This window comes from Salvia hispanica, chromosome 6, assembly GCF_029641045.1.
Source record: "Salvia hispanica isolate PSC_SH4W2 chromosome 6, Shi_PSC_v1, whole genome shotgun sequence".
Taxonomy (NCBI): domain Eukaryota; kingdom Viridiplantae; phylum Streptophyta; class Magnoliopsida; order Lamiales; family Lamiaceae; genus Salvia; species Salvia hispanica.
The window spans coordinates 28,908,895-28,936,185 of record NC_142697.1 but is presented as its reverse complement, the minus strand read 5'-3'; the positions used below and the strand labels follow the sequence as shown (position 1 = coordinate 28,936,185).

Genomic DNA, 27,291 nt, shown 5'->3' with positions numbered 1-27,291 from the left:
ACACGACACGAACCGGCACGAAATTAATGGGTTTGGGTCAGAGCTTATCGTGTTCGTGTCCTTATCGGGTCGACCCATTAAGGACACGAAAATTTCGTGTCGTGTTCGTGTCGTGTTCGTGTCGGGTTCGTGTTATCCGTGTTCGTGTCGTGTTCGTGTTATCCGTTAACACATAATATTTTAATATTATTATTCTTATTAACACATAATATTTTAATATTATTATTCTTATTATTTTCATTTTTCAATACTTATTTTCGTGTCATTAATGGGTTCGTGTCGTGTTCGTGTCGTGTTGACCCGAAACGGTTCGTGTCGTTAATGGGTTGGTGTCGTGTTCGTGTCGTGTTCGTGTTTGAGGGTAGCGGGTCGTGTTCGTGTTCGTGTTTGAAGTTTTCTTAACGGGTCGTGTTCGTGTTTGTTGTTATCGTGTTCGTGTCATTATCGTGTCGACACGATAACGACCCGACACGCACGATTTGCCACCCCTAGTTCTCTTCGATACATCTTTAATTGCACTCTTATTTGCTGAGTCGTCGTGCAGTAATTTTGTTTAGTTAATATAAATATAAAGGATAGTGCTCCCTCTATTCCATAATAATAGAGTCATTTTGTCATTTTAGTACGTTCCACGGTAATAGAGTCATTTCTCTTTTTAGTAAAAGTCAATACATTTTTCCATACCTACTTTACTCTTTCTTACTTTTTTCTCTCTCATCTCTCTACCTTTTTTTCATTTTTCACTTTATTCTCCCTTTACTTAACTCACTTAACACAATTTTTCTTAATCTTCGTGCCGAGAAGTTTTGCCTCCATTACTATGGAATGGAGGGAGTACTACACTAAAATACATTGAAAAAAAAAAAAAAAACTTGGACATTTTTCTGGTGTTGCACACAACTTTTTACTGCGACGTGTAAATCTACGAATTTTCGAATGATTTGATTTTGCACACGACATTGAATCATGGAGTACCAATTACCATAATTAACTATGACTCGAAGAAAATTTAAACCAAATTAAACGAGATCATTTTCATTAAATAAATTAATTAAAATAAGATAAAATTTCAAATTCACATACCACCTAGACTTTGGGTCTCTTCTAATCCTAACCCAAGTAAACCATCCTCTATGACTCCCTGCAATGTTATTCTCCGGCGAATTCACCTTGTATAGACGCAACTCGTTGATGCTCAACACGCGGGCTCGACTCTAAACCCCGAAACAACAATCCCATGTTCTTGTTAAAATAGCCCTACTAATTTATAATTCCCGAACATTTCGAGTTGTGGGGAAAATTGAAGGTTATTCAATTTGCTTGATCGCATGAATAAATCGATGAATGAATATTTACTAAAATACTTCCTTTGATCCGTTAACTCGCTTGAATTCGAATTTTCCCTCCAAATATCGAGCTGATTGCTGAGTCAGCGTTTAGTTTTACTGGGTTTGGGCTATTTTTATTACTTGGGCCTAAATGTAAGTGCATTGTTATCCAATTCAACTAAAATATAGAGCTTAAATTAAATTCTAAAGTATAAACAGCAAAATAATCAATAATTAGTGACTAATAACTATTGCCTTCGTCCCACATTAAGTGTCACATTTAGTGTGGGCGTGGATTTTAATAAATATAAAAAAATGGGTAAAACAAGTTAGTGGATTAGGAGTTATATATATTAGTTTTATAATAAAATATGAGTACAATTGATTAGTGGAATGTGATGTCTATTTATTATTTATGCTAAAAGTGAAATGTGATTCTTATTATGGAACAGACCAAAATTGTAAAATGTGACACTTGTTATGGGGCGGAGGTAGTAAAATCTAAGAACTAAAACTAGAAACTCTAAATTTCAAAAAATTATCAAGACTTGTGCTACTGCATGTTTCGATAATAAGACAAAATTAAGCAGTCATTTTGTTAAGTTAATGTATAAATAGTAGCAAAGTGTATTAACTTAATAGTAAAATATTAAAAAAACTTGACATTTTTGATGTTGCACGTAACTTTTTACTATGACATGTAAATATACGAATATCCTATTTATTTGATTATGCACACGACACTGAAGCATACCATTTACCAAAATTAATTTTGTTTTGAAAAAGAAATTAAAACCATGTAAGCATTGAAAACGAGATTATTTTTCATTGAATCTAATTAATAAAAATATAACAAAATTCCAAATTCACATACTACATCGAACAATTGGAGTTGTTGGAAAATTGAAGGTTGCTCAATTTGCTCTAACCCATGAACATTTGATTTTGTACGAATATTTACTAAATTATTCTATTCAACAATTTTGGCTAGTTTCCATTTTACTACTTAATTAAGCAAAGTGAAAATACGTTGTTGATAGATTAGATTGAGAGAGACAAAAACTAAATTAATGTGGTCACGGATTGCAGTTGAGAGATTGAATTGTCTGTGGTCAACATTCCATCTGATCTTATCTTCATACTCATTATTCATAACCACTAAATTAAGGTGTTGTTAAACATTGTGTCAGAAGAAGATAATCAATGATCTATCAAATTCTCAGCCAACATTCTTAGAGAAAACTGTGTTTGAGTTAGATCATGGCAGCCTATGCAGCCTTACTTTCTCTAATGCAACTTATAGATGATATCCAACACCATCACTCCCCACCCATCTCTCTCCGCCAAAACCAAATTCAATCCCTCACTGAAAATGCTCTCTTCCTGCAAGAATTTCTCAAAGATTACATGCCACCTGTTTCTGACAGCGATGAGGTAGATCCATTGGAGATGCGTATCGCTGATGCAGCTTATGCGGCTGAAGATGCTATCGAATCCCATATAGTTGACAAGATTCAGCACAGTAGATCCATAGCCACCAAAATCAAAAGCTTCTTCAATTGGTTTCTGAGAAATGTCTCTGCAAACCACAGTGATGATAATGATGAACGAATCGAGTTGTATCGGGAGGTAGAAAACGTGATAGAAGAAATGGATCTGATCAAGAGAGTGGCGTTGGAGACCAACACAGAGAAGGTGGTGGTGCTCCGTGATCAACCACGTAGATTCGTCCCTTCTTCTAGTATGAAGAAAAGTGGTGGCATGATGGTGTTCTCTGATCATGTCTTGCGTGGAATCATGGAAAAGCTCATATCATATGAATCCGGTCGCCAAGTCATCCCCATAACAGGTATGGGCGGAATTGGTAAGACCGCCCTTGCTCAAACTGTTTATTCCAAACAAGTTATTAAAGAGCGTTTTGATATTCGTGCTTGGGCTACTATTTCTGAACACTACAACACTAGAGAAATTCTATGTGAACTTGTTTCTCAAGCCACTAACCGAAAAAAGGAACAATTAAGTGAAAGGAGTGAAGCCGAATTAGGATTAGAGCTCCACAAATATTTGTTTGGTAGAAGGTTTCTAATTGTAATGGATGATGTGTGGAATATTGAGTCTTGGGACGAGATTCAGCATTCGTTTCCTAACAATGAGAATCACAGTCGAATAATGGTGATGACTAGGCTATCCCAATTGAGTTCTAAATTAAACAATCATTATAGCCATTCAATGGAGTTTCTTGATGAGCCCAATAGTTGGGTCCTACTATCCAAAACTGTGTTTGGAGAGGAACATTTTCCTCTTGAATTGGAAAAAGTTGGAAAAGAAATTGCATACAATTGTAGAGGACTTCCTCTATCAATTGTTGTAGTTGGAGGTATTCTGAAAAATATGGAACACACCCTAGAGAGTTGGAAATCAATACGGAACAACTTAATTTCACTAGTAAGTTTAGACAATAATAAGCATTGATTGAGATTGTTGAAAATAAGCTATGATCATTTGCCAGTCTACTTAAAGCCTTGTTTTTTATATATGGGTGTGTTTGAGGAAGATGAAAAGGTTCGCACCTCAGAGCTCATCAAGTCATGGGTAGGCGAAGGGTTTCTTAAACCAATAGATGGCAAAAGTTTGGAAACAATTGGGAAAGGGTTCTTAAAGGACTTAGTTGATAGAAATGTCATTCTAGTTGAGGAGTTGGGGTCTACTGGAAACATAAAACAAGTCAAAGTTCATGATCTGGTAAGAGACTTATGCATGAACTAGGGCAAGAAGGAAGGGTTTTACCACGTGATAGGAGAATCTAGTCCTAGAAGCATAGAGAACCATCGTCGCATTGTCATACGCTGGAACACTTCAAAGACGAAAGTCGTCGATGACTTGAAATCTATGTCACATGCTCGTTCCATTATTTGCCAAGATAGCGAATTTAAAGTTCCATGGTGCCGAAATTTGGGATTGTTGAGGACAACACAAGCATGGACATCTCGTGTGTTTCGGTATGTTAACTTGCGGCACCTTGCAGACTATGATGGTGAACACGACCCCTTTTCTGCCAATCACATTTGGAATTTGCAGACGCTGATCATTCATAGGACATCTATATTTAGGTGTAATGAGATTTGGGAAATGCCTCAATTGAGGCATATTGAGATATATTCTATGCTTCCCCTTTATCCTTCGGGTGATGCTGTCATCATGGAAAATCTCGTAGTACTTAAGGGATCACTTAATTTCAAGTGGGATGAAGAGGTTGCTAAGAGATTTCCCAATATCAAGAAATTGAACTTACATTATTTAAGGATAAAGGAAATGGGGTGTGATCATTATTATTCTCTGGGCAATATTAAATACTTGTGTAAATTAGAATCCCTAGATATCTCGTGTTGGTTTGGTTATACTGGGAAAGTCTTTTCGTTTCAGATCACCTTTCCTCCAACCCTCAAGAGTTTGACTCTTGAGATGATGAGTAGCTTTGAATGGGGAACGATGTTGGAAACGATGGCTTCGTTGCCCCTTCTTGAGAAGCTCAAGTTGTTCCGTGGATGTTTTGGAACTGGTAAGTGGGAAATCTCTGAAGGCCAATTCCCTTGCCTCAAATACTTGGAATTGCGTGAATGTGATGGTCTGAAAAATTGGACAGCAGAAGCAAGCACCATCTTTCCACGCCTTGAGAAGCTGCATTTAACTCGAATGGAAGAGTTGGAGAATATTCCGTCTGAAATTGGATACATATCGACTCTCCAAAATATATCGCTATACAGTTGTGGAGAATCAGCGATAAAATCTGTGAAAGAGATAGTAGAGGAACAAATGGATTCACAAGGTGATCTTTATTTATTGTTCACATTGCGCTTTCGTCTTCTTATAACGAAGAAGAATTAGCAATGTTGAAAGAGATGCAGAGATTGTACGGTCCCAATATTGAGTTCAGGATTTCATTTTTCTAAATATTGAGTTCGTGGTTCTTATATTTTTGTAATATGTTGCATTTTCTCATGTTAATGGACTCCATGTTTATGCATAATGATATCTGCAGGATTATCCAGTACATATATATACATATTTGTAATTTGTTGATTCACAACATTTTGCATATCTTCTAACCTTTTCAGTTGCTATCAATTTCTTCTGTTTTAATTTAACTGAAATTTACTTTGAGAAAAAAAAAAAAAAAAAAACATCTTTAATTCAAGTGTTTAATATGCCAAAGATAGGAAACTATATATCAGACTGTGAAGTTAAAATCTCCCTCCAACCTTGTCCCTTGACACCCTGAATTCATTTTGAGAAATTGAAAATATATTTCATATTGTAATAAAAATACGTAAATGCATAAACTAGTTCCGAATTGGGAATTTCCCTTGCCTCAAACTCTTGGAATTGCATTCGTGTCGTAGCCTAAAGCATTGGACTACAGAAACGAGCTCCATCTTTCCACGCCTAGAGAAGCTTTTCTTGAATTTAGAAGGGTTGGAGAATATCCCGTCTAAAATTGGAGACATACCGATGCTCAAACAAATATTGATGGTTGATTGCAGTGAATCTGCCGTGCAATGCGTCAAAGAGATTGTAGAGGAACAAATGGATTTACAAGGGGACAATCTTCCTTTCGAAATAATACTCCGAATTAAAGTATTAGAGAGCTTGGCGGTTCAAACTTTGAAGTTGTATATATATTCCTAACAAAGGGCAATGTTTTATAAAAAAATATCGAGTTTGATATTCCTTTTCTTCTCATCTTTAGAATAGCATTATATTAGTGATCAAGGTCTAACTAATTTTAAGTGTATAACTAGAGAACAAATCTCAGCCACACAAATAAAGGTAATAAATATTATTTATTTTAATAATGTAAAATAAGACAATGGTATTTTTGGAATCACATTATGAAATTCATAAGAGGCGTGTGTTCCATATCAAATCATTCCATTCCAAATCAAATCTAGAACCGAAATTTCATGATCGATTTCCTTCCAAATTAGATTCATTCAAATTCGGTTTTTCCATTCAAGTCATCCGACGCGATTCTTCTCCCATTCACGTGATTCATTCTCCAATTCATCGCGACGCGAATTTTGTCCAATTCATCGCCATTCTTCTCCAATTCATTGCAGTTCATCGTGATTCCATTCTTCTCCAATTTATCAATCACGCAAAAGAGAAATCAATGGATTCAATTCTGGTGTGGGGACGAAGATTATTTCGATTCTGATTCATCATCGTCGGGAGAGGAAGCTAAGACTTCTAAAGGTAATTATCATACTTTGGAGTGAAGTATTTATCGCTTACAGTGAAGTATATGATGCATGCCTTGTAATGTTTTGCGTTTTCATTCCAGTGAAGTATATTAAGGATATAGTGAAGTACTCCCTCCGTCCAGCAATAGGAGTCCCGTTTTTCCGTTTTTGTCCGTCCGGCAATAGGAGTCCCGGTTCTACTTACTATATTTGGACAATTTAATTATCCTCCTCTTTCTCACTTATTTACATGTCTGCCATAAAAAAAACACCCCACCCACCTCCCTCCCTATCACACCATTGAACGATTAATTTATCTCATTCTCTCCATTCTCACTCTCTACCTCTCTCTACCTCTCGGAACCCTACCCCTTCTCATCCGCCACCGCCTCCTCCGGCAAAAGGCGTCCCAACCGCCTCCACTTCCCCCCTCCTCCTCCCACGTTAATGGATTGCATCTCTGGTGCAATCGAAAACCCTAATCGGCCGTCCCCTCTTTCCCGTTCGAATCCGACGCCGGAATGGACCTTCGACACTTTGGAGGATCTTAGTTTTCTGAGAACCACCCTCTATCTAGGGTTTGGAGGTTCTTAGATTTTGGGTATTTAGGGGTTTCCTAGGGTTTGAAATGTTATGTGATTTAGCCACCCCCAATTTGGGTTAGGAGGTTTAAGGGTTGGTGTTCTACTGCCCTATGATGAAATTGGTGTTCTTTGGCTGATTTTATTTGTGGCATTTTTTGCTGGTTGGCTTATTTGTTCCTGCTAATGTGTTGTGGTGCTCGTGTTGTGATTTAGCCACCCCCATTTTGGGTTAGGAGGCTTAATGTACTGCCCTGTGATGAATTTTTTGTTCTTTGTCAGATTAAATGGAATTTCTTGCTGAATTTGTCATGTCATATGTTGATATTATTATCTGAGGGCTACTCTAATGTTCTATTGTTGATATTGATGTTGGTTTGGAGGCTTGTGTTGATATTATTGTGTTTGATGCTTGTCCTATGTTTATTAGCCACCCCTATTCAGGTTGGGAGGCTTGTGTTGCTGCCATATGATGAAAGTTTTCTAAGGGCCTTCATGGTGATGTGTTGTGAAATCTGGCCATGGTTGATGTTGTTGGCTGTTTGATGTGGTGTTGGAAATTGTTTGTGGTGCTTATCATGTGTATTAGCCACCCCTTTTCAGGTTTGGAGGCTTGTGGCTCTGCCATACTGATGTTAAATGTATCTGCTGCCTCCATTACAGTGCTTGAGTAAGAACTGCAACACATTGTTCTTAATGTTGTTGTTCAAGTATAGAGTTGTCCTCTGCCCATTCTGTATCCCTATGATGAAATTTTTCTGAGGGATTTATAACTGCAGCTGTTTAGGATGTTTTTTTTGGAGATTTTGAGTTTTGGAGTTGATAGAAGGTCTCTTAAATGTATAAAGTTGAATATTTATAGCACTTTGAAACTTTCATTTTTTTAGTTCGAATTCTCCTCCAAAAATTATGTAAAGGGAGAGTAGAAATTTCTATTTCCCTCCATGTATTTTGAACTAATCTTGTTGAATTAGCAGTTTTTACATTTTGAGCAATCTTTTTCTTTTCAGTTTTTCATTTATGTGATTGAACGTTTTAAAAATAGGAATATTAAAAATGTCATTGTAATTAATGACATTAAAAAACGTTTAAGCAACATAAAAAAAAGGTTGGCAGCTTTTTTGTTTTACAGTTAAGATGAAAGAAAAAATTGAACACAATTGATGTGGGTCCCAAATTCCACTATCACACCCCATTTATTACACACTCCAACTCGTATTAAAACCCGTGCTCATTAGAAATGGGACTACTATTGTTGGACGGAGGGAGTCTTTTACATTTACAGTGAATCAAATTATAGTTATAATGAAGTAGATGATGCATGCCTTATAGTGTTTTGTTTTTTCATTCCAGTGAAGTATATTGAGGATATAATGAACTATATTGTGCTTACAGTGCAGTATTTTACCTTTACAGTGAATCAAATTATGGTTATATTGAAGTATATGATGCATGCCTTATAGTGTTTTGTTTTTTCATTCCAATGAAGTATATTGAGGATATAGTGTACTATATTGAGCATATAGTGAAGTATAAATTGTTTTTTTATACAACAATGATTTATTGCGAACAGTGATGTGAATATTTCATATAGTGAAGTATATGTAACTAATAGTGAAATATAATGTTGTTTTTTTTATACAACAGTGATTTACGTGCCAAAATGTCTCGAAGATTTAAAGCCAAGAATTGGACAGAGTTTATCACTCTTGATCGTGCATTGGACTTCTATAACAATCACGCTCGACATGTTGGGTTTGATACGCGTAAAAATGGATAAAAAAGGTGAAAGAGAAGACAAAAACAGAGGCACTGAGATTATCAATGGAACCAAGTCGAAAATGTGGACTGCTAAGAGATTGGACATTAGGCACAGGACAGAAATAGTTCACTTTGTAGCATGTTTAGTGCACTAATGACTCGTTTTTAGTTCACTTTTTAGTGGTTTTTATCTCGTTGCAAACATGTCTTTTGTGTTCTGCTCAAGTGCGAATATGTTCACTTTTACATGTGTTTATTTCACTGCTTACAAGTCTTTAGTTCACTTATATTGTCCATGTAGTGAAGTATATTACCTTCACAGTGAATTATATTTACCTTACAGTGAACTAGTGTATTATGGTGAAGTAAATATGCTTTATAGTGAAGTAAATATGCTCTATAATGAAGTAAATAGGTTCTATAGTAAGGTAAATAGTGAACATAATATTAATGTAAAATAAGAACTAGCTATTGAATTTGAATGAAGTGAATGGGTTTGTAGTGAACTAAATGGCACATATTATGAACTTCATCAAGTATCTACAATTTTTCATGAATGCTTGAAGTTTACAATAATTTTTTCCACATCTATGTCCATGTTTTTGCTATATTCTTCATAATGCTTCGATGTTGTCGCAAGTATCTTGTTGTGGAGGTCTATCCTCCCTATTCTTTGTCCTTCTTTCAGTAGAAGCTTCTGTTTCTTGTTTTGGAGGCATATCCTCTCTATTCTTCGACCTTCCTTCTGCAACAGCTGCCCCATTTGTCAAATCTTTATCACCTATTGGTTGTTTCATTTGTTCTACAGAAATACATAAAATTAGAAGATTCATTCTTTTCACATGCATATATAATCATAATAGACTCAAATTATTGCATGGAACCTTTAAGTTTGTCAATTGGTATAAACTTGTCTTTCATTGCTGCCAATGTTTCATCTATTGAAATATTAAACATCAATAAAAGCATCGTATACTTTACAATATGCTCAATGTACTTCACTGTAACGAATAAAACATAACACTGTAAAACATGCATCATATACTTCACTATAACCATAATTTGATTCACTATTAAGGTAAAATAATTCACTGGCACATTTTACTTCACTGAAATGATAAAATAGTGCACTATAAACATGGATTACAAACACTTCACTCGAAGCGTGAAATACTTCACTGTAAAAACATTTTACTTCACTAAAATGATAAAATGGTGCACTATACGCATGGATCACAAACACTTCATTCTAACGATGGAATACTTCACTCTAAGCACGTTTTACTTCACTGAAATGATAAAACAGAGCACTTTAAGCATGGATCACAAACACTTCACTCTAACACTGGAATACTTCCCTCTAAGCACATTTTACTTCACTGAAAAGATAAAATAGTGCACTTTAATCATGGATCACAAACACTTCACTCTAACCATGAAATACTTCACTCTAAGCACGTTTTACTTCACTGAAATGATAAAATAGTGCACTTAAGCATGAATGACAAACACTTCACTAAGCATGAAATACTTCAGTTTAAACATGTTTTACTTCACTAAAATGAAAAAACAGAGCACTATAAACATGGATTACAAACAATTCACTCTAACACTGAAATACTTCACTCTAAACACGTTTACTTCACTGAAATGATAAAACAGAATACTTTAAGCATGGATCACAAACACTTCACTCTAACACTAGAATATTTCACTCCAAGCACGTTTTACTTCACTGAAATGATAAAACAGAGCACATAAGCATGGATGACAAACACTTCACTCTAAGCATGAAATACTTCACTCTAAGCACGTTTTACTTCACTAAAATGAAAAAACAGAGCACTATAAGCATGCATCACAAACACTTCACTCTAACCATGGAATACTTCACTCTAAGCACATTTTACTTCACTGGAATGATAAAAAAGAGCACTTTAAGAATGGATCACAAATACTTCAGTCTAACACTGGAATACTTCACTCTAAGCACATTTTACTTCACTGAAATGATAAAATAGTGTACTTTAAGCATGTATCACAAACACTTCACTCTAACAATAAATTACTTCTCTCTAAGCACGTTTTACTTCACTGAAATGATAAAATAGTGCACATAAGCATGAATGACAAACACGTCACTCTAAGCATAGAATACTTCACTTTAAGCATGGAATTCTTCACTCTAAGCATGTTTTACTTCACTGAAATGATAAAACAAAACACTTTAAGCATGGATCACAAACACTTCACTCAAAGTACGTTTTACATCACTAAAATAATAAAATGGAACACTTTAAGCATGCATCACAAACACTTCACTCTAACCATAGAATACTTCACTCTAAGCATGTTTTACTTCACTAAAATGAAAAAACAGAGCACTAGAAGTATGCATCACAAACACTTCACTCTAAGCATATGTGAAAACAGTATACTCACGTTTCTACATTCTAGTTCATTGTAAACTAAAATGAATAAGCATAATATGACTTCATCGTTAAACTGACTCCATCACTATAAGCATAATATGACTCTATCATTAAACTGAAATGCAAATAAAATCGGTTAAATGAATCGTTCCTCTAATAAATAGGTCGACGAACTTAATTGAAGGCATTAGGCATGTTGAATCGAAGGCAATGGCGTAATGAGCAACCATAAGAAGGCGGCAACAAAGTGAATCAAATGAACTTTAGGCGCAGCTGAAGAAGGCGGCGGCGACGACATAGAGTTGTCGTTTTGAGTGAGAATTGGTGGAGAATTTGAGAAGAGAAGGGAAATCGATGGAGAATTCAAGCGAAAGAGGAGTATTGATGGTGAATTCGAGCGGAAGAGAAAGATCGGTGGAGAATCGATGGAGAATTTGAGTGGAAGAGATGACGGGAAGAAGAAAAATTTTCTAAATGAGAGGAATTCAAATTTTAACCCCAACTTTGTTTGTTAAATGACTATTTGACCCCCGCCTTTTTATAGTGAACCAATTCTTGCTTATAGTGAAGTAATTTTATGGACCAATTTCAAATTCCTATGCTAAATTTAAGCCATTGATTTCTTTATCTTGTGGTTGAAATTTGTTCTTTAGTTATACACTTAAGGGGAACTTGCCCTATATCACTACTCTACTAGTATTATGTTGCATTTTCTACAAATTCTGTGCAAACGAATCAGTTTACCATAAGTTTAAATTACACTTACACACCTCCTAATACATATATAGCAATACTGTTAGGCACGAGGTGAAGTTTCATGCAGGAACAAGTAATTACTACTAGTAATTTTTAATTGTTGTAACTTTATACTTATAAGAATATGAATTTGAACTATATCCCGACTTTATAGGTCAAAAAAATCAAATAATTAGTTTTATGCTAATGGAACAAATTTCATGATTTTGCATCTAAATTTTTTAGAACTAAATTAATTTGTACATGGACACATATCATAAATTTTTTATAATTGAACGATAAAAATAGCGACCACAGTGGGAGTCGAACCCACGACCTTCTGATCCGAAGTCAGACGCGCTAATCCACTGCGCTATGCGGTCATTTTTGTTCTGGAACAGCATATATATTATATTTCCTTTAATTAATAAATAAAATAATTTGATATTTTTCCATCCTTGCCAATTAAATGGCCCATTTATATCTATCCCAACTTATTTTATGAGCAGCAGTCCAATTTTACGGCCTTTTAACTATAAAGCCCAATTTATCTCTATGTAACAGCCCATCTTCAACTTGCATCACAAGTAGTACTATAAAATCATAGCATCAATTTAATTGGCTTGACACTTTTCAAAGAGGTCCAAATCATAAGAGAAACTATTTTGACTCTGATAAGGCTAATTTCATGCATTGGTTATGTAGTGAAAAACATCACATTTCTGCTGGATCTAACAAGATTTGTTAAGCCAGGTGTGTGTGTAGCGCTAGATCCAGGAGATGCTGGAGGAGGATATCTAGCGAGGAGCAGGAACGGAATCACGAGGAAAAGCTAGAGGAAGGAAGCCAAAAGCTGAGGGCAATCAAGTCAATCAATACCTCGCTGGGCCCCACCTCGAAGCTTATAAATAAAGGAGTGCGCAACAAGAATGGCAGATCGGTCACACTCCACACACAGTCACGCTCTTAGCTCACACACACTAGGGAAATGGGGAATTTGGGGTGGTTTTCGTTTTCAGGAGTCTCGTATCAGTGCATCACCGTCCCTTGAGGGCGAAGAAACAATTGTTCTTTTAAAATTTCTGTTTGGTACTCAGTTCAGTCTCGAACTTCACGTTTGGAAGTCGAGCTTGTTGTTTTGTTGCTGAATCAGTTTATCCGTTCTGTTTACATTTGATTTGCTTTGATGAAGTTAGATTTCGTGTTGATTATTATGATGCTTGCTATTTCGGAGTGTTTATTTGAGATGCTATCTTGAATTTGTTGCTGAATATCTTAATAGATTTGAGAATCATGGCTATGGAGTTGTGTTTGGTTGGTTTGTTGTTCTGATGCTTGGATCCGGAGTGGATTTAGCATCCGAAGTATGGATCTGAACAGGGGAGGTGAATTTCTGCATGAAATTATGGGAAATTTTGTTCTGCCTGGTTTGCTTCGTCTAGCAGTTTAATTTCCGTCGTTGTTTCGTTTACCGTTAAAATTATGTTTCCAATCTACATCTGAGTTTGTTTTTCTCGATCTCTGCATTTATTTGTGTTCGTTGAAGAAGATGAAGTCATTTTCAGTTGATGCTTTAGTTAGTTAGGCTGCAGATTCGATTCTGTCCGTACTTACCTTTTTCAGAGTTTGGTCCCCACTTGATTTAATCTCCTTGGTCTAGAGATGTTCGTAGAAGTCCCAGATCTAGTAGTTGATTTGATTTAGTTCTTATACATAATTCATTTTTTTGCCTAGATCTAGCAGTTAGCATAGCATACTTTATTTCCAAATTCACTTAGTTAAATTCCTCAACCCAAAATATGCGTGGCAGCAGCCAACCCAAAAATAGTTTCCAATTCTCTACGCATGTATTTTACGAGTCCATCTCTGTGGGATCGATCCCTACTTCCCTGTGCTAGTTTAGTATCTGTGGTTGAGGGTTTTGAAGGTTTGCTTGCGTACCAACGACCAGACTTCCAGTCTTGTGAGTCTCTAGACCTTGTGATCTAGTTGATTTACTGGATCTAGGAAGTGTGTAATTAGAAATTGATAGGATACAGCAAGCAAGAAAATCAACTCTTCAAATGGCGCCGTTGCCGGGGATGGATGGCGTAGTTTGTTTATGTGTTTAGAGATTTGGTGTAAATAGTTTTAATCTTTTGAATTTCGCTTTTGGCAGTTTATGAGCAAGGGCTCAAGGTCAGGAATCTGGAGCAACCCATCTTGGTCAAGGAACGTGCAGTTGAAGTGGCAAGTTAAGGAATCAACATCCGCCATAACTACCAGATCGGGGTTGTCAACTGTAGATCCATTTCCGTTTGAATCAGGGAGTGAAGAAGAGTGGAATTCATCGGGGAAAGAGGATTCACGGTCGTCGTCAGAAACTGAGCATTCGGAAAGGGAGGAAGAGGAGTCTGTAATGGCAAACTTAGTGGACCTAGACCCAGAGATTGGTTCGCTAACTGCACATCTCGACGGAGAGCCAGCTCATGCCATAGTGTCAAATCAACGTCAGCGGTCTATTGAGATCAAGACGAATGTGCTGGGCGTTTTACCTACATTCTCTGGACGGAGGAATGAGTGTCCTTATGAGTTTTTGAACGAGTTTAGTAAGCTATGTAGCATCCAGAAAAGGCCTAACGAAACTACCGAGGAGGACTATCGCCTGCGAGCGATTCCATTTGCATTGAAAGGAGAGGCAAACACTTGGTTGCTGAGGCTTCCACCTGACTCGATCACCACATGGAGGGATTTCAAATTGGAGTTCCTGGACTATTTCTTTCCGTCCAATAAGACAAACGCTTTGAAAAAAGAAATTCAAGAGTGTAAGCAGGACTACGATGAATCTTTAAGCCAATATTGGTCTCGGTTTAAAGGCCTGCTTGACGCTTGCCCAAATCACAGGATGACGGAGGCTGAAACATTTTATCTATTCTACGAAGGGGCAAATCCTGAGTCCAAGGACTTAATGAATTCCTCGAGCGGGGGGAATTTCACCAAGAATAAGGCAAGCGAGGCACGCGAGATTCTGGGAAGATTAATCGACGCGAAGAAGGCGTATGACTGCCCGCGTGCTATCATGAGGAGAAGCTCCGCGAACACAGTTAAGGAACGAGAAGGAGAAGCGGTTAGAGACAGAATAGATCGACTGGAGAAGGCACTGCTAAATGCCATTGAAAAGAAAAATACCCCTGGGTCGACTGATAAGGAAAAAAACCCAGGTCAAGAGGAACATCAGCTTCAATTTTACAATAATCCCTCACTCGATGGAGATTTCCAAGCTCAAGTGAATGCAATGGGGAATTGGAATCAAAGTAATCAAAATACCAACTGGAACCAGTGGAAGATTAAGGAGGCACCATGGAGGGACAATCCTTGTTTCAGATGGGCTGAAGGGAACCAACAACCACAGTCACAACACCCAGGTCCAGCGGAGAACCAGCAGACATGGCCCAGCCGGAATCAGGAAGGACCACAGCATAATTCTAACTGGGCAGGGAAGCAGCAAGAGGGGCTGAACAACTGGAATTTCCGTAACCAAGGGGATCAGCATAACTGGAACAACAGGAACCAGAGCAACCAAGGGAATTCTTATGTGCCACCGCATCAGAGGAACAATTCAGGAAACAATCAAAATTTCCAACAGAGTCACCCAGGTCCAGCAACCCAGTACAACAATAATCAAGGAGGTCAGGGAAATTTTCGCCAGAACCAGGTGGTTGGAACCAATCAAAATCAAGGATTTAATCCCAGTTCAATTCAAGGTTTCCGACCACAGCGGAATCTTGATGACATGGTGCATGATCTGGTAAATTCCCAACAACACATGCAGAATAACATGCAGGCTAACAATGACGTGGTGCACAAAATTCAAGATGCCCAGCAGGAGCAGAAGTCTGCCATGGACATGCTGGCAAAGCAGATGTCCCAGTTGGCCACGTCGCTGAACGAAATGCGGGGAAATGAAGGGAAATTGCCTGCCACTGTCAAACCACCAGACCGAGCAAATATTAGTCAAATTACCTTGAGATCGGGGAAAGGCTATGAAGGACCGAAGCAAGTGATAAACGAGGAGACACCCTCACAGATGAACGGAGAAAAGGGGAATCAGAAGTCTCGAGGAGATGATCCTGGACTCAGAGAAATTCCTATACAGGATGACCTCCAGGAGGGAGATTTAAGGGGATCTATGCCTCGACTAAGTGACCCATTTTTCCTTGATCCAGAACCTGAGTTGGAACTTAAAGAGGGAAGCAGGGAGACAGGTGCAGCCCCAGCAGGGAGTTCCACGAATGCAGTAAAGCGACCCAAACCATTCCCATATCGAGGAGAAGCCAAGAAAAAGAAAGATGATACTGAGGACCTTGTGGAAATATTTAGTAAGCTGGAGATTAACCTACCCTTTTTGCAGGCTCTGAAAATACCCACCTTCAGCAAGTTCATCAAGGAATTCATAGCAGGAAAAACCAAACCTGATGGGAAGATTGTTATAGGAGAAAATGTATCCGCCGTGATACAAAAGAGGAGGATGCCGTCAAAGTGTACAGATCCAGGTATGTTCACTCTTCCTATTTCTATAGGTGATATTAAAATTGAGCATGCCATGTGTGATCTAGGTGCTTCGATAAATGTCCTACCGCTGTCAATATATAAAAAATTGGTGGGAGTCAGTTTGGTCGATACTAAAGTAGTGATTCAGTTGGCCGATAGAACATGCATATCGCCTGAGGGAGTATTGGAAAATGTCATAGTCAGAGTGCATGATTTCCTATACCCAGCTGATTTTCATGTGATAAAAATGAGGGGTAATGAATCTGCTGAGTCTAGTGGGGTGTTACTGGGGAGACCCTTCCTTCGCACCGCGAAGACTGTTATTGATGTGTTTGATGGAACCATATGCCTGGACTATCATGGGGAGAAATACACCTTCAACATTAAAGAAGCTATGAAAAAACCGCTTGATGTTGAAAACTTGCATGTTGTAGATGTAATTAACCCCCTAGTCCAAGAATATCTTGAGACTGAACTAATGCAGGAACAGTTTGACAATTCGGAGCTGAGCCAGACTGTAGAAAAGGAGGTGACAGGATGGTGTGAAACTTTTTTCACACAGGACTTGACAGATGATCAGATCAATGAAGCGATCATGGCATTCTGCCACCAGCCACTATCATTCCAATCAGCCAGATCTGTTCAGGAGAAGAGCCCAGACGAGGGAGCGAATCTAGAGGAAATGGCGCCAAGAAGTAAGGCGGAGAACCCTTTACCTCAGGAAGCCATCACACCGAAGAAGGAGTTGAAAACTTTGCCTGAAAATTTAAAGTATGCATACCTGGAGGAAGGAGAAACTTGTCCAGTGATAATTAACAGCCGCTTGACTGAAGACCAAGAGAGTGCGCTGCTGGAAGTAATAAGGAGGAACAAGAAGGCCATAGGGTGGACACTTTCTGACCTAGTTGGAATTAGCCCTGATCTTTGCATGCACCACATCAGACTAGAGGAAGGGGCAAAGGCTCGGCGTGATCCACAAAGGAAACTGAATCCAAACATGAGGGAGGAAGTGCTCAAGGAAGTTCTGAAACTACTGTCCCTTGGAATCATATACTCTATTCCAGATAGCGAGTGGGTCAGTCCGGTTCACATGGTACCGAAGAAATCTGGAATACAAGTGGTGAAGAATGACAAGAACGAGTTGGTGCCTACTCGACTGGTCACTGGATGGAGGATGTGCATCGACTATAGGAAACTAAATGAAGCCACCAAAAAGGATCATTTTCCTTTACCATTCATTGACCAGATGCTAGAGAGGCTGGCTGGCAAACAGTATTTCTGTTTCCTCGACGGATATAGCGGTTATTTCCAGATTTTCGTGAACCCAGAGGACCAGGAAAAGACCACATTTACATGCCCTTTTGGAACTTATGCCTACCGAAGGATGCCATTTGGTCTATGTAATGCACCAGGGACATTCCAACGTTGTATGATGAGTATTTTTTCGGATCTACTAGAGGTGTGCATCGAGATATTCATGGATGATTTCACTGTATATGGAGGCTCATTTGATACTTGTTTAGCCAGCCTTGACCTAGTGCTGCAAAGATGTCAAGAGAAACATCTAGTTCTGAATTTTGAAAAATGTCACTTCATGGTAACTGAGGGGATTGTTTTAGGTCATGTGGTCTCTGAAAGAGGAATACAAGTGGACAAGGCAAAGGTGGAAGTGATTGCAAAGCTACCTTACCCTACAAATCAAAAGGAAGTTAGAGGATTCCTCGGTCACGCAGGGTTTTATCGAAGGTTTATCAAGGACTTTGCAAAAATTGCGCAACCACTCACTCATTTGCTGCACAACGATGTGGAGTTCGAGTTTGATGAGGGATGCAAGAGGGCATTTCAATTGCTCAAGGAGAGACTAGTGTCCGCACCAATTATCAGGGCACCGGACTGGAATCACCCTTTTGAGATAATGTGCGACGCGAGCGATTTCGCTGTGGGAGCCGTCCTAGGGCAGAAGATAGATGGGAAAAACTACGTAATTTTCTATGCGTCCAAGACACTAAATCAAGCTCAGAAGAATTACGATACTACGGAGAAGGAAATGTTGGCTGTCGTCTACTCGTTCGAAAAATTCCGCCCTTATCTTCTTGGGTCAAAGGTTATTGTTTTCACTGATCATGCAGCAATAAAGTACTTGCTAGCTAAGAAAGAATCAAAGCCAAGGCTAATTCGATGGGTCCTACTTCTACAGGAGTTTGATTGGGAAGTAAGAGACAAAAGAGGAACAGAGAATCGAGTGGCTGACCACTTGAGTAGAATTCATCAAGGAGATACGGACGAGGCTATTCCCGATGTTTTTCCCGAAGAGCATTTGTACTATATGGACGAACCACCTAGACCGATAAGCTGGGAATCTGTCTTAGTTTTAACCGGTCCAGGAGAATCTGATCGAGGAAAGCGCGTACGTAACGCAGAACCATGGTACGCAGACCTGGCAAATTACTTGGTCACGGGAGAGGTGCCAAGTTCAGAGGAAGCCTCCCGGGCCCAGAAGATGAAGCTTAAAAGCGAAGCCAAATATTACTTCTGGGATGATCCTTATCTTTGGAAGATGTGTGCAGATCAGATAATTCGACGTTGCATTCCTGAATGGGAACAAAGAGATGTACTCCATCATTGTCACTCCTTGGCGTGTGGAGGGCATTTCGGACCAAGGAGAACCGCAAGGAAAGTTCTAGACAGTGGATTCTACTGGCCTACATTGAACAAGGATGCCTTTGAATACTGTCAATGCTGCGAAAGGTGTCAACAGACAGGGGGAATCTCGAGACGAGATGAGATGCCCCAAGTGCCCATAGTGATCTGCGAAATTTTCGATGTTTGGGGGATGGATTTTATGGGCCCATTTCCGTCGTCGTACGGAAATGCTTACATATTGGTCGCTGTAGACTACGTTTCCAAATGGATAGAGGCGAAGGCTACGCCCACTTGTGAGTCTAAAGAGGTGGCCAAGTTTCTGAAGTCAAACATTTTCAGCAGATATGGAGTTCCTAGAGCGATTATCTCAGATCAAGGAACACACTTCTGCAACCGCACTATAGAAGCGCTCATGAGGAAATACGGCGTGCATCATAGATTGTCTACACCATATCACCCCCAATCGAATGGGCAAGCTGAAGTCTCTAATAGGGAGATAAAGAGTATTTTGGAAAAATCAGTTAACACCACAAGGAAGGATTGGAGTAAACGCCTTGACGATGCTTTGTGGGCGTATAGAACTGCTTACAAGACACCAATCGGGATGTCACCTTATAGGTTGGTGTTTGGGAAAATGTGTCACTTACCCGTGGAAGTGGAGCACAAGGCATACTGGGCCATTAAGGAAATGAATATGAAGTCTGTGGCATGTGAAGAAGAAAGGAAGCTGCAATTACAGGAGCTGGAGGAACTACGGCTAGAGGCATTCGATTCAGCAATGTGGTACAAGGAAAGAACGAAGCTCTGGCACGACAAGAACCTCCGGGTCAAGGAACTTCAGGTGGGGCAGAAAGTACTTCTATTTCAGTCCAGACTCAAGCTAATGCCAGGGAAGTTGAAGTCAAAGTGGGTAGGTCCATATACCATCGTTGGCCTCCGCGCACACGGAGCAGTGGAAATCCAGGGAAGTGCTCCTAACTCGGTCCCTTTTCTTGTTAATGGCCATAGATTGAAAGTCTATAGGGATAATTCTGAGCTATGCGTAGTGGAGGAAATACCACTACGTGCGCTCTCAGTTATCACTTAGCCAGACAAAGGAATATTCTCGATAAACTCCTGGGTCAAGAGAAATGTTTATGTTTTTACACGCTGACCCAGGGGATTCGAGAATATTCAAAGGTAATTGTACATAGTTTAATTGCTTTAGAAGACAAAGAAAATCCAAACAAAATAAAAATTCAAAAATTTCCAAAAATATTTTCGAAGACCCAAACTCAAAGGGGATTTATGTCTCGTACTTTAACCTTGACCCAGGAGTCTGGGGTCTTCATATATTTTTTAGGTCGCGGTCAAGGGAATCAATTAGAGGAAGAGAGCATGAAGGAGCAGTTGAGGAGGGAAGTTATAATTTGAAATTCAAAATGCCGACAATTATGGAGGAGTACGGTCGCTGATGTCATGCCTGCAACCGTCTCTCTCTTCTGTGTAAAAGATGCGAACCGACCTTCTCTCTCCACATAATAATTTCACAACTTGCTCCTCCCTCTCTCTACTGTCATTCTCTCTCTAAGCTTACAAACCCTAACCAAATCGGCCGAAGTGGCGAGGCACAGAAGATCATCCACAGCAGTCCCTCGATCAAGCCATTCCAGCAGTTGACCACCCCGACTATTCCCGAGAAAGTTCCAAATCCACCGAGGACGAAAATGCTAATGAGGAAACCAGGACTCGATCAAGCTGCAGAAGGAAAGGAAGAGCTGGAGCAACCAGCGAAGAAGAAAGTGAAAACAAACCGCCCCAGTGTTCCACCACCGTCTGGCTCTCGCGGGAGCCAGCCCCAGAAATGAGCAATTTCCCCAGACCAAGTAAATTTTAGTTTTTGTGTTTCTTTTTCTGTGTTTTATTTCCATGCGTTGCTGTGTTTTATGCTATCTTCTCCCACTTAGCCCAATGCTTGGTCTAAGTGTGAGAAGTTCTATGTTTTCTGTTGGTTTATTCTTCTCCCACTTAGCCCGTTGCTCGGTCTAAGTGTGAGAAGTGAAATTGTTGTTTAATTCTGCATTGAATTCTCTGTTTTCCCCCCTTCACGACGATGGCTTGAGGCCAAGCTTGAGTGAAGCGGGAGGGGGAGAGGAGTCAATGCAGTGTTATTATGCTTTGAGGAGTCGTAGGTCTAGGGGTGTGTCGCATGAACTAGTGGATATAATACGGCAGATTCCCTTAGGGAGAGCAATTGAAAATAGGAGGTATTCCAACTTAGAAGCCTGATTCTTTAGTAAGCCGAACCAATCTGAATGAAGCGAGAACGATAGTAAATGCCTTTACTTGCCTAGTTGTGAAGCCCTACTCTAGAGGTGAGTTATAAGCCTGTGATAACACTTAGAGCTAACACATGTCAAAAGTCTGCCACTGAATGCTGAAGGAAAAGAGAAAAGAAAAAAATAATAAAAAAAAGGGAAAGGAGAAAATATATAATCGCAAAAATTTGGAGGTATAAGCTGGACGAAGTCCAGAGGAGGAAATAAAAAAAAAAAAAAAAAAAAAAAAAAAAAAAAAGGGAAAAAATCAAGGAGGTATAAGCTGGACGAAGTCCAGGAAATCAAGGAGGTATAAGCTGGACGAAGTCCAGAAAAAGAAAAAAAAAAAAAAAAAGGGGGGGATAGTGACGGAGGATAGAAGGAGGAAATTCTCATAACCCGAGGCTTCAGTGGTTTGGCAATAACTTAAGAGAGAATCGGTCCTAACATCCCTGGTAAGGAATGAGCGATCGAGTGAATCTAACAATTGGGGAAGTAACAGGCTATCTTGACGAGCTGACAGGTTGGCTAGGTAGAGGGGAGAAAAAGGCCTATTTGGAGGAGTGCAGCCTGTTGGATTGACCTTAATCTTGTGGGGACGGTTGTCTAAAAGTTGAAACCAGTTCATGCATATGTGTTTATATGTTTTCATCCTATGTGATTATGTACTCTTTGTTTTAGTGTCTAGCTTTGCCTCAGTTGTGTCTAGGTGTAGGAGTTTTGTCTAGAGTCTGTAGAGTCGGTCAAGGGGATAACCATGCTTGAAATTCGCCTTATTCTTCTTTTCTTCTTGTCTTTATACTTGAGGACAAGTATGGTTTAAGTGTGAGCAGTTTGATAAGGCTAATTTCATGCATTGGTTATGTAGTGAAAAACATCACATTTCTGCTGGATCTAACAAGATTTGTTAAGCCAGGTGTGTGTGTAGCGCTAGATCCAGGAGATGCTGGAGGAGGATATCTAGCGAGGAGCAGGAACGGAATCACGAGGAAAAGCTAGAGGAAGGAAGCCAAAAGCTGAGGGCAATCAAGTCAATCAATACCTCGCTGGGCCCCACCTCGAAGCTTATAAATAAAGGAGTGCGCAACAAGAATGGCAGATCGGTCACACTCCACACACAGTCACGCTCTTAGCTCACACACACTAGGGAAATGGGGAATTTGGGGTGGTTTTCGTTTTCAGGAGTCTCGTATCAGTGCATCACCGTCCCTTGAGGGCGAAGAAACAATTGTTCTTTTAAAATTTCTGTTTGGTACTCAGTTCAGTCTCGAACTTCACGTTTGGAAGTCGAGCTTGTTGTTTTGTTGCTGAATCAGTTTATCCGTTCTGTTTACATTTGATTTGCTTTGATGAAGTTAGATTTCGTGTTGATTATTATGATGCTTGCTATTTCGGAGTGTTTATTTGAGATGCTATCTTGAATTTGTTGCTGAATATCTTAATAGATTTGAGAATCATGGCTATGGAGTTGTGTTTGGTTGGTTTGTTGTTCTGATGCTTGGATCCGGAGTGGATTTAGCATCCGAAGTATGGATCTGAACAGGGGAGGTGAATTTCTGCATGAAATTATGGGAAATTTTGTTCTGCCTGGTTTGCTTCGTCTAGCAGTTTAATTTCCGTCGTTGTTTCGTTTACCGTTAAAATTATGTTTCCAATCTACATCTGAGTTTGTTTTTCTCGATCTCTGCATTTATTTGTGTTCGTTGAAGAAGATGAAGTCATTTTCAGTTGATGCTTTAGTTAGTTAGGCTGCAGATTCGATTCTGTCCGTACTTACCTTTTTCAGAGTTTGGTCCCCACTTGATTTAATCTCCTTGGTCTAGAGATGTTCGTAGAAGTCCCAGATCTAGTAGTTGATTTGATTTAGTTCTTATACATAATTCATTTTTTTGCCTAGATCTAGCAGTTAGCATAGCATACTTTATTTCCAAATTCACTTAGTTAAATTCCTCAACCCAAAATATGCGTGGCAGCAGCCAACCCAAAAATAGTTTCCAATTCTCTACGCATGTATTTTACGAGTCCATCTCTGTGGGATCGATCCCTACTTCCCTGTGCTAGTTTAGTATCTGTGGTTGAGGGTTTTGAAGGTTTGCTTGCGTACCAACGACCAGACTTCCAGTCTTGTGAGTCTCTAGACCTTGTGATCTAGTTGATTTACTGGATCTAGGAAGTGTGTAATTAGAAATTGATAGGATACAGCAAGCAAGAAAATCAACTCTTCAGACTCTTTCTAGAAAACACAGTTAGGTGAGAATAACAACCATCATAATTAAAGCCATATGTTATGTTTTCCATTTATCTTTTTCACATAAACATGTTAGTGCAATATGTCACCTTATATACGTTACAACTATAAATTAAAACTTCACATCAACTTTAAAGATTTAAGCATCATATACTAATTAAGAGTCATATTATGAGGAGCAAATGAACATGCTCCTTTTCTTCACAAACACACAAAAAGTTACACTTCACAAACAATAGGAAAAAAAGGAAAAAAGTAAATAAAGGCTAAAATTTTCCATATCTTCTTGTTTTCTTCAGCCAAGTTAATAATGCTACTTCCAATCCTACTGGTGGACTTTCACCGATTGTTGCAAGGCTATAGGCACTGTCTCAATCTTGAATGAATCAACTTCCAACAAATCTTGAATCTTAATCTTTTCAATGAGCTTGATCACGATCTTCTCCATGTCCTCCCCGTCGATCCATTCGTGGATTTCGGCCCTCAGAAGTGTGCGATTTTCGCATATCAAGCCCCACACGGGGAAGTCCTTCCTCGGCATCATAAAATCGGCCTCCCTTAGCTTCAAACTCGGGCAAAAGTCGCCAATTCCGTCACCGAGATATATGATCCTTTGCTTCCCTTCTTTCTTTGCTAAATCGGCTTGAATCCTACTTATGATCATGCCCTATTATTAACCAAAAAATAGGCCAAAAGATTAGTTCAAAATTCAAATGTTGGAATTAATAATTTAAACTAGACTATGCCAACTTATGTGACACTAATAAAGAAGTACATGAATTATTATTTAATGTAAGATTTTGTGGGCCCTACCTATTAAAAATAAAATTTAGAGAATCTTTGGGACAAAATCATCGAGACACAAAATCAAAAACCATGTTCGTTCAAGAATCAATTCAATTTTTCTTTTTAAATAAAAATAAATAAATTATACCTTGCACATGTTGGGAGGGCATAGGCTGCAGCCATGGGGAGATGTGTGAAAATCAATGAAGGGAGAGATTCTGAGCCTCCCTTCTTCATCAACATAGCCCGGGTTCGTGTTGATTTCCGAGAAATAATCCTTGATTCCGAGATGCTCAACAATCGTCTCGATGAAGAATAAATTCGCATCACTAACAATCCTCAAATCACATCTAAAAAAATAAAAAAATTAATAAGTTTTTTATAATAATAATAATAATAATAATAATAAATAAATAAATAAATAAATAATTAAATAATTAAATAAAATTTTATGGCCAAGAAATTACCCCAAAGCATGTGCAGTTTTGATAGTAGGAACGATTCTTGGGTGTATGGGAATCCTTCTCAAAACTTTCTTGACATCTTCAATGGTTTTCCCTTGTTCATGAAGCTCTTTCATCATTCTATCCTGCAAAATTTTTAAAATAAAAAAAAATATTAATAAAAAAATTTCCAAAGAATGTGGATTAAAAAAAATACAAAACTATAATGAAAAAAAAAATCACATAAATAAATAAAGATATCGGTGAAATTCGAACCATCATAGTGTTCCACGGCATGGTGGGGAGGAGCTCGTTGAACAAGTCGGTGGCACCGAGCTCGTCGACTACCCAATTATCGCTGTCGACATCGATGATGGTCTTGTCGAAGTCCAACACGATCGTAATTCCGGCCATTTGTGAGGATGTGAAATCAAATCAAATATGACTTGAAATATTTGGTATGTTTTCTTGTGGTGAGAAATTGAGGTTTATGTGATGGGTTTATATAGGTGGAATTTGATAGGTCTATTGTACACGAATTTGAGTCAGATTAGGCTTGGGAAAAGGTGAATTAAATAATATGCCAATGGAATATTACTCAATTGAGGCTGCGGTTTATTAAAGCAAAACAACTATTTCGAAAAATCAAATTGTATTTCTATTGATGTCGGTGAATCTGAGCCGTTGGATTGAGGAGATGGGGTTGTGGCCACATTTAATTAGGTAACTATTAATTTATGGTAATTAAAATACGCGGAGAAAAGGGAATATTCGAGTGGAATTGAACTGTCCAAATTCCACGTGTGAAACGCACTTTCTCTCTCTTTCCATAACATTGGGCGAATATTCCAGTGGGAGTTTCTTTCATGATTCTCATTCGGTGGTTTTACTTTTTTACCACTCGTTTTTTTTTTTGTGAAGCTTCAACTTCATTTGTGATTTTGTTCATGTTATTTTATTATTTATTTGTATTCTGCTGTGGAAAATAAATATGAATACATTAGTTTAAACTTGTGTTCATTGTTTTTGAATTTTATTGATGTTATTTTGTTAGTGTTAAGAACAATAATTATTTTTACAAGAGCCTTATTTGAGACACACTACCATTTTAAATCATCAAAACAACATCTTTTAGTTGTAACAACGGTAACTTTAACAGAACAAAATTTAATTATAAAAATACTAATAATTTTTATGTATTTTGTAGTGTTTTAGATATGATTTTTTGTATTATGTATATTTATTTTATTTATTGGTGTATAAATCCTCGTTCTATTTCATAGTAGCTTTATTTTTGTGTATTTTGTATTTATTCTTTTTGTAGTTGAAAGGGGAAGAGGTCCTAGCTAGCCACCAATGTGTATTTCAAGGATTCATTTGTGTGTGGTCAAGATAAGTTACTAAATTTTATATGAAAGGGAGTACTTTAATTGTTTTGTCATAGTTTGAAGTAATTTTTTTATACTACACATTACGATTTATATTAGGAAAAGTAAGACGTGATATTTGAAATTGGACTTTTACGTGTTCATCGTAGTGATACTAGAATAGAATGTACATAAATAATTTGTATAGTTTAATTGAAATGACGAAGCACTTAATCGACAAAACATTTTTAATTTTCAAATTATATCTTTGATTACACAAACACACGTAGAAAAGATAATGCAAAAAAGTGTGTAGATAAAGTGGGGATGGCTCAAGAACGTTCCCATGTGGTGTAGAGTCTAGAGATAATTAAAAGCTAGGAATAAATAATTGGGTAAGGGCGGACGTAGCAAAAAATATTGGTCAAAATTGAAAAGAGTTTTCGAGAATTTATTCTAACTGTGTTTCAGTAGCAGATGCTATTTCATTTACTTTCACAATTTCAGTATTTGTTTAGTCTTCAGCGGTTTCGGCTTATTGGGGGTTAAGTATAGTTTTTAGAAAATTTGGAAATTTTAGTTTTTAGAAATTTTGGAAAATTTTAGGTACCCATTTCATGCATATTAATGTACTATATTATACATTCATCATCTTTTACCATGAATATAAACTATCCCAATTTGTTTTTTCACATCTGAGTTTTTCTATTATTAGCAAGTAAAATATGCTACAAGTTGAATTGAATTTCGTTTAACAGGACCACACATATATATGTGATGAAAAACAACTTAAAACTTTCCTTTGGATATATACACATCTTTTTCATTAACCGGACAAAAAGCACAAAAACAGGTGGTGAAGCGATGCACCACAATTTAACTAGTTAAATATTCTTATGA

General features: G+C 38.1%; 1 protein-coding gene, 1 non-coding gene and 1 pseudogene across 2 annotated transcripts; 1 reads left to right on the top strand and 2 right to left on the bottom strand.

Annotated features, from left to right (window-relative positions):
- The first annotated feature begins 2,504 nt into the window (after window positions 1–2,504).
- LOC125205238 (putative late blight resistance protein homolog R1A-10) lies at window positions 2,505–5,379 on the top strand (annotated as a pseudogene).
- Window positions 5,380–12,386: 7,007 nt separating this feature from the next.
- On the bottom strand, window positions 12,387–12,460 carry TRNAR-UCG (transfer RNA arginine (anticodon UCG)). The gene has a single exon. It is a non-coding gene; the product is annotated as a tRNA-Arg (tRNA).
- Window positions 12,461–23,925: 11,465 nt separating this feature from the next.
- Window positions 23,926–25,553, bottom strand: LOC125205235 (inorganic pyrophosphatase 2-like). The gene is made up of 4 exons (XM_048104066.2): window positions 25,301–25,553; window positions 25,049–25,170; window positions 24,730–24,931; window positions 23,926–24,462 (listed from the first exon to the last, which is right to left on the bottom strand). Exons 1-4 carry the CDS (start codon window positions 25,436–25,438, stop codon window positions 24,121–24,123), a joined length of 804 nt encoding a protein of 267 aa, XP_047960023.1. The 5' UTR covers window positions 25,439–25,553; the 3' UTR covers window positions 23,926–24,120.
- Window positions 25,554–27,291: the final 1,738 nt, after the last annotated feature.